Here is a 7984-nt window from a genome sequence, read left to right on the forward strand (position 1 = left end):
TCGAAAATTAAAATTATTGAAAATTATAAAAATCTATTATTAAGACTTATATATTTAAAAATTTTACAAAATATTTTATTTTAATATCACATATTTTAATATAGAAACTTATTCATTTCATTAAGCGAATGTTATTAAAATATTCCAGCACTTATGAATTATATATAGTGAAAAAATTTAATTCAATTTCTACGAGAAATATGTATTATAGTATATATATAGGTACATAATATATTAATTTGTGAAATTAAGTTTATTTATATTTCTAATTCATATAAATTTTATGTCTTTTTTAAACGAAAAATAAGGAATCTTAGGTAATGGAAGGAATAAACTCTGCTAGTTATGATAATACAATTTATTAAATAAACTCTTCTATTCATCGTATGTTTACTTTACATTTATACAAAATTGGAAAAAGAATCTTCTTCCGAAGTATCGAGCTTCATTCGTTTCAATATTTGCACTGTACGATGTAAATGTAATCCCATTTCTCGAATAGTCCAGTAGGATATTTATATACAAAGCGATTAACGCGATCGGTAGTATTTACAATTCTATTTACAACAGTTTCTAACTTGTTCAAAACAATCTCAATCAATATTGGCACAGAATTCAAGTACAAATTTTTCAATGGATGCCTTTTTTGAATTAATACTGGAAAACGTGAAGCCTATTACGTGAGATTTTTCTCTTCGAAGTCGTTTTACGACGATTATCATTACAAAAAAAATGTTTTCCATCGTAATGTTGTAATGTTTAACCATCACATGAGTTTTAAACCTGCTTTGTTTGCATAATCCGAAATCATTCCACAAGCTATTCGATGACAAGTTAATCCACCTGTTTTTCTGACCGGCATTGTTCATACATTCCAACTCTCATTCTCTCGCGGGATGCTGGGTGATCGCGTGATGAGGTGTTAAGCCGGGATGAGACAGCATTCCTACGGGGTAAAGCCCCGCAGAAGTTAAGAGTCCTGGATGTGAGCCGTAGAGCGCCGTATGATGCTGCCTTACGGCTGACATCCTCAGTTTCTCGATTTCCGCTTCTTGCAAACGTTTCGCTTTAGCACGTCGGTTCTGAAACCAGATCTTCACCTGCAACAATAAATCAATTGAAATTTATAGCGGTGTATTTGGGGTGATGAGTTTCGACGCGATGACTAATGCGAGATATGGTTATTCGTGTTCACGAATGTTCCGGCAAGATTTAGTAATCATTCGGGATGTAAATGATTTACATCGATTCGGGGTTTCCAAGCAGTTAAGTTTATAAGCTAAAATTAGTTTGAGTCTGTAACATTTATCGTAGAATATCATGGTCTTTACTAATTACATGCCGATGTTAATATCGACTATAAATATACCGACACAAAAAATTTACATTAATTCGAAATGAAAATAAAGTGTGTCAGTTTTATGGCATCATATAATTATGTCGTTGAAATTCATATTTGCTCGCGTATTCGCGGCACCGAGGAGTCTCTAAGATAAATCGGAGGAGAGCACATTAAATTTCATCTAAATGTCACTTTCGGACATATATAATTTTGGCAAACAACATCTCGATGATGCCATGAAAAGAAGAACTGACAAAAATAATCCGCGATAATATCGTGGTGACGCGTACATCTGCGACTATAAACGGCCCGTTCTATCCCTCGCCGTAATTTTATCGCCGTCTATCTTAATCGAATAATCGATGCCGTTGTTGTCGGATCGTTACGAAGCGGGGTCGATTCGCGTTTGCCGTTCGTACGCACGCGTTAAGGTACGCGAAATGCGTTTCGGAAATCGCTGCCAGAGAATCGGGATCTCAGCCGGAGATAATTGCTCGGTCATCGCGTGCTATCGCGAAACGCGCGTGTTTCAGGCAATTTGTAGTCTATTAATAAAATTACCATCCTCTCTTTGCACCGAGACAGCTCGGATAGCGCGCATTTACGTGCGCTAATTACCGCGCATCTGGCAGGACGCCGCGCGGCCATAACTAAGTCTTGAAAGACACGCGCGAATTGTTTTGACTCGTGAATGGCCCCAAGCCCCGACGAAATAAAAGTGGCGAAAGATATGGAGTGCGTTGCTACCAGTTTGAGGTCCTAACCGCACGAGATCGGTCATCTCTGCTGCTTCGAAGAAATTATGATTCCTGCGGTGAGGACCGGATACTAAATGTACTAATTTGATTGCGTAACAAGCGAGGAATTTACAATCCTCGATTAAATATTCCTGCGGCTATGGTTCGACAAACCACCTTTTTAAATTTAAGATGGTTGTAAAATAAATACCGACAAGTTGAACGAGTTAATAACCTACTCGCTAATTAATGCTAAGAGATATATGTATAAAGTTGTGTAATCGTACACGAAGAATGTAAGATTAGAAAAATCACTTGATAAGTGATCTTTGATGTGATAAATAAATCATCATTATTCTGTATTTCATTTTAATATTTATATCTCTATGCAAATTTAAAAATTATACGCAGCAAACATTAATAATTAATAATTAAGGATAATTTGATGCGTGCCAAATTTGATATTATTCGTTATACAAATTAAATACTTAAAATTAAAGAAAAATTAGCATAAGAGCGCAGACCCAACTATCGCGCTGTGGCTCTTATGCCAGTTTTGATTTAATTTTGATTGATTTATTTGAGCCACATTCCCAACTATTAATTTACAAATTATACTCTTTGATACGAGATCGATTTTTACCTGTGTCTCCGTGAGATGCAACGACGACGAGAACTCTGCCCTCTCGGCGACACTCAAGTACTGCCTCTCTCTGAACTTCTTCTCGAGGGCCAATAACTGCTGTGTCGTGAAGGGCGTTCTGGGCTTTCGGTTAGGCTTGTGCTTCCTCAGGTTGCACTTAATCTTAGCCGGCTCGCCGTTCTCTGGAAGCGGGAAAAAAAAGAAACACGCTTTCAGTCGAAGTGCATGTTGTGCAGCGGGAACAGCGACGAGCATTATGCTCGTATGAACAAACTGACGGACACAGATAGTCCTCCCGCGAGAAGGTGTTTCGCGGGATAGGTAGGCCAACGGAGGAAAGGGCCGGGAGACCGCAATGTCCCGTTTTTGTCGGCCTCGAACGGACTCGAATAGCCCGGCGAGGGCAAACGCATCTTTTTAGGGCGCAATTCATAATTTTTCCGTCGGAACGGCGCCGCAAACTGGTCTCATTACTTTTTTGCCGGCCGACCGCAAAATTCCGGCCGCGAATTGTTTCTACACAGCTCGGCCGCGGCTACCGCGCTCGCATAAGAGCGCCGATCGTAACGCCTGCTCGCGCGAGGGAAGGCGTCGTTGGTGAGCTTGGTATTCTCTTGACTTGCTCGTTTAGAAAAAGACATTATGCCGCACCATCGTGTCGCGTCGGTTAATTGCGCGCTATAGAGAGAGAGAATACGCTTCTCGTCGATAGTAAGCGTTATTTTGTTAGCCGTGATTATCGCGCAATTTCGTGTTCAACATAAGTATACTAATCTTTCTGTAGATTTTATTAATATTAGTTTGTCAAATTTGAAACATTAACATTAGGTGAATCAAGGCGAAGAAGCGTCTTCTTGAGATGCTTAAGTTTGATTAAGGCATAAAAATGTGAAAAAATTCTGAGGTTTCAATATGAGGTAAAAAGTTTCTGTATTAATCTTGTGTAGCATGTGTGAAGAAATAAATGTAAAAAGTGCAAAGAATATTGCGCCCCTCTTTAATGATTTATAATACTATCTAATTGCTTTTCAGTAAAATGCGAAATAATGGTTAATTTATATTTTATAAAATATAGTTGACGAGAAAATATTATTTGTATACATATTGTATATATTTAAATATCTACATAGTTAAAAATAAATACAGAGAGAATATCCTTAAGCGAATATCTTTTTGCCTCTGTTACAACCAGATAATCGAGGGTCGTGTCGAGCCACCGTAAGGCAGAAAGAAACACAGAGAGAGAGAGAGAGAGAGAGAAGTCCGGTATCGGAATATATCGGTTATATTCCTTGAGATTTGTCTCGAGACAATTGACAGATTTGTAGAGCGGAGGTACAGCTTCTGTATCAAACAACGAGTCAGATTCCGACGAAACAAAAGGCCACGTCGTCCTCGTCTTGGCAGTTGCCGTTTCTGAATTTCAAATTCGTCGAAACCGCTCTTCACTCATCTCTCCTCGCCCTGTTCTTCTCGTTCCTCCCTCTCACTCTTCCAGGATTTTCTACACATCAACTTGGCCTTACAACACGATAGTATGCGCCATGCCCGATCCTCCTTCGGGAATTGTCCTTTGTATACGTTCCTCACCGCTCACTAAGGGTTCCAATTAGTCTCGGCATTCGGTGATCTCTCCGCGTCGCAGGGGCCACCAAAAACGTAGGGCCTGATTTCAATCCGGGACTACCGATCGGGAATGTGCATTCGAAATAATTAGCTGATTCCGCCGAGATATCGTGTTCCACGAATGCAACGATCATCGGACGGAGTGCAAAATGGAAAGGACGGATCGAATGCCTTTTGTTACGTTGCATAACGATCGAAAGGACAAACATTCTCGATAAAATCGTATCTGATCTCTGCATTTGGATATATTCGGTAGCTCGCGTTTCTCGAGAAAAGAAATTTTAATTTCAGATGTTTTCAAAAATGGAGCAAAAAGAAATGGATTAAAATCATTAATTTGTTTTTATCACTATGTTATATATATAATACTAATATAATTTTTAATACAATATACATATGCATATGTATATGTATACACACACACACACACGCGCGCACGCACGTACGCACGCACACACTCATATATATATATATATATATATATATATATATATATTTATTTTATTTTTCTTTCTCTACATTTGAACACTTGAAGATATAAAACTACCTTTACTTTACTTGTGTGTATCAGTAAATTCTCTTACGGCGAAATCACTTATTTAGGATAATCACGGTAAAAGAAGCGGTGGTATAAAACTTTGAAGGGGTGCGCCGATCTGTGAAAGTACGCTCTACGAGAGTTCATATTTCAGAATTATGGCATTTTGCCCGTATGGCGCGTATATTCTATACGAGATCTCTTCTGGAATTTTTTATGTCAGCAATAGAGAAGCTGAGCTATCCTTGTCAAAATTATTATTTTATAACTGCTATATATTATTTGTTTTAATTATTTTCAATTTTTTTATGCAATAATAATGCAGACTACTGCTGTAATCAAAGTTTTCATAAGATAAAATTCGTGCAATCGTTATATTAAAAATTATTTATAAGTCTAAAAAGTTTTACATTAAAAGGAAACATTTAAAACAATATTATAAAATATGAATATAATAAATTATAACTATAATGAATGAATTAATTACAAATATAATAATTACAAAATATAATAAATGAATTAAAAATACAAAGTAGTTAATTAAATTCAGCAGTATGTATGATTAAATATTTAAAGAAAATCAAATAAGTTTTACTATGCAATAATATTAGTAAATATTTTATTCATAAATTCTTCATATTCATATGTATAAATAATATTCATAATAATTATATAAATTATCTCTTTCGCAAGTCACTGATGAAGCAAGTACACACGAGAATTGTTCGGTTCGGTCGAGCGACGGTAGGCTATCGTTTAATAGCGGCCAAAGTAGCCATTGGAGAATCAATTTTCGTTCGTCGATTACTCGATTTGTCTCGGGACATTTTTCTGCGATAATCACCCATTGTTTGTTAGAGAATCCACGAACAAAACGTAGTTAAATTCACTCCTGCCCCTCTAGTGGACTCTGACAAAATAAAATGATGATGCAAATTGCTTTTTTAACGATCGTCTTTTGTAATTCGTAAATTGCTTAGCTAATTAACACTGAAGGTATAATATCGTTTATTCACAATCCGTAAAAAATAGGATGTGTGTATCGATTGGCGTTAATTAACTTATAAACCCCATAATTTAAAAATTAAAAATAGATAATTATTTCGTTATTAAAAGCTGTTAAATCGAATTGTAAAATAGTAAACAGAAAGTACATTTGTTTGATTATTATCGCGGGATATTCTTTTGCTAGTTATGTTTTCAGAATATCATCACGTTCGATATTACGTATCGATAAAGAGTAAAGCTGTCTGGATTCTATAGCAGCGAGTCCATAAACCGCGCCTGTAACCACGTAATCGCTTTAGCCGCAATGAACCATGAAAAGAATCTGCCGAGAAATACAAGGGAAATTGGCGCTCTGCCAAAGATTAAAAACTATTTCAAACATAGTTGTCGTCGCACCTTGTAAAATTAACGCTAGAATGATAGAAAATTAATGATTCTACTTCGAGGAACTATTACTAACAATAAGAATATAAAAGGAAATTCTCTCTCATAAATGTCATCTTTTTATCTTAATATATATTTCACTAACATATATTAAAATTAAAGTAATAAAAAATAAAATCTAGTTGAACGTTTAAGGTAATAAAAAATAAAATTTAGTTGACGTTTAAAAGGAAAATAATGCTTAAAAAATATATGAAAATAAAGACTGGGTCTCACCGTTTAAAGGAGCATGATGAGAAAAGTGAGAAGGGAAGAACGTGGCGGTAGCTGCGGCTGCTGCAGCCGCCGCAGCTGCAGCTGCATTCTGATGTCCGCCGCCCCAGACTGCAGGGTGAAAATTAGGCGGAATCCCAGGTATACCACTGAGAGTGGAGAAACCGCCAAGATAGGCTGGAGTTGGTCTAACGGGAGTTGGACTGGACGGATGATGCTGAAGATCCTCGACGTCCACTAGTCTACTCTCATCGTCCTCCTCGATGTCGTCCGTCTCTGAACACCTCGAGTGAATTTCACCGTGAGAACTGCTCGTAGGTGATTGCGAACCAGCATCCTGATGATTGCTGATGATTTTTGGAGACGAGGAACAGCCTACCACGGGTTCCGGGCTGGTTCTAATGTCAGTAGACTGACGCATTCGATAATCTACGCTACCAGAAGTCGATCGTCTACTAGGTGATTCGATACTGCAAGCGAAATCGATCACTTCGGGATATCTTGGAGGTGTCCCCGAGTCCGAAGCATTGTGAGGAGAGACGCAATGGCTCAATCTAATTTCCTGATTACTGGGCGACGATGACGAGGTATATCTTGATGTTTTCAAGTCGCAAAGATGCTTCGGTACCGAAGAGCTGATGGTGACACGAGGTTCCTGTCGAGTCGACAAATACGAGACAACCGGTGATGACATTAAGAGAGCATCCTGCTTCGACGGAGATTCCGACGTCTTCCTAGTATCCTCCGCCAGCAGGGCCGCGACAGAAAAACTCAATCGATGAGCCGGTTTTGAGGTCGCTTGCAGCGCCTGAGCCTCATTTGATGAATCCGGACTGGTCGATCCAGGCGTCACCGGCGAGGTCATCCTTATTACTGTCATTCTCGAACGTCGATCGGGCACGTTCTGCGCCGATTAGCACTACTCAAATTCGCAACAACAATGTCCCGATATTTGGAGTCTGAATAAGAGTTTATCCGCTCATTCCACGATAGACTAAACAGCTCGGCGTGCTTCACTGCTTTTTAAAGCACTCTTCACTGATTCGCGCATAATCTTTCACGAACTCGTAAATTATTTGTTGTTCAATGATCAGCTCCGGAAAACGACGCGCGCGAGACACATCGTTCACAAGGATCCGACGTTTGACAGCTATCATGGATCAATGTTCGTGGACCGTCAGCTCCGATAGCCTCCAGTCAAGCCGAGCTCTCCGTGTGGACTGAGTCTGACCGCTCTGCCAGCACCGCCCTGATTTTTCCTTTTGCCTCCGACCGAGTGTTCGTGGTGGGGCTGAACGCACATCGGAACAAGAGAGATCTCTCGCTAGAGTGGGAAATCCGGGTGATAGAACGAGAAGGAGAGGTTCAAAACGGGGCTGGGAACTGCCAACGGGGCTGGAAACTAGCAACAGGGGCATTCCTCGCGATGCTCC

The 7984-nt window shown here is 38.8% G+C and overlaps 1 protein-coding gene across 1 annotated transcript; it reads right to left on the reverse strand.

The window, feature by feature from the left end:
• Positions 1-362: 362 nt before the first annotated feature.
• Positions 363-7771, reverse strand: LOC105248061 (muscle segmentation homeobox). The gene is made up of 3 exons (XM_011252618.3): positions 6555-7771; positions 2723-2904; positions 363-1100 (listed from the first exon to the last, which is right to left on the reverse strand). Exons 1-3 carry the CDS (start codon positions 7429-7431, stop codon positions 882-884), a joined length of 1278 nt encoding a protein of 425 aa, XP_011250920.2. The 5' UTR covers positions 7432-7771; the 3' UTR covers positions 363-881.
• Positions 7772-7984: the final 213 nt, after the last annotated feature.

Source organism: Camponotus floridanus, unplaced genomic scaffold (genome assembly GCF_003227725.1).
Source record: "Camponotus floridanus strain SB8 unplaced genomic scaffold, Cflo_v7.5 scaffold88, whole genome shotgun sequence".
In the NCBI taxonomy this organism is placed as follows: Eukaryota; Metazoa; Arthropoda; class Insecta; order Hymenoptera; family Formicidae; genus Camponotus; species Camponotus floridanus.

Bases quoted from the DNA above. Each gene is read 5' to 3' on its own strand.
- LOC105248061 (XM_011252618.3), bottom strand. From the start codon at position 7,431: ATGACAGTAATAAGGATGACCTCGCCGGTGACGCCTGGATCGACCAGT. The intron at 2,905-6,554 runs GTGAGACCCAGT...TCCCGCTTCCAG, and splicing joins TCATCATGCTCCTTTAAACG to AGAACGGCGAGCCGGCTAAG. The intron at 1,101-2,722 runs GTAAAAATCGAT...TTATTGTTGCAG, and splicing joins TGCATCTCACGGAGACACAG to GTGAAGATCTGGTTTCAGAA.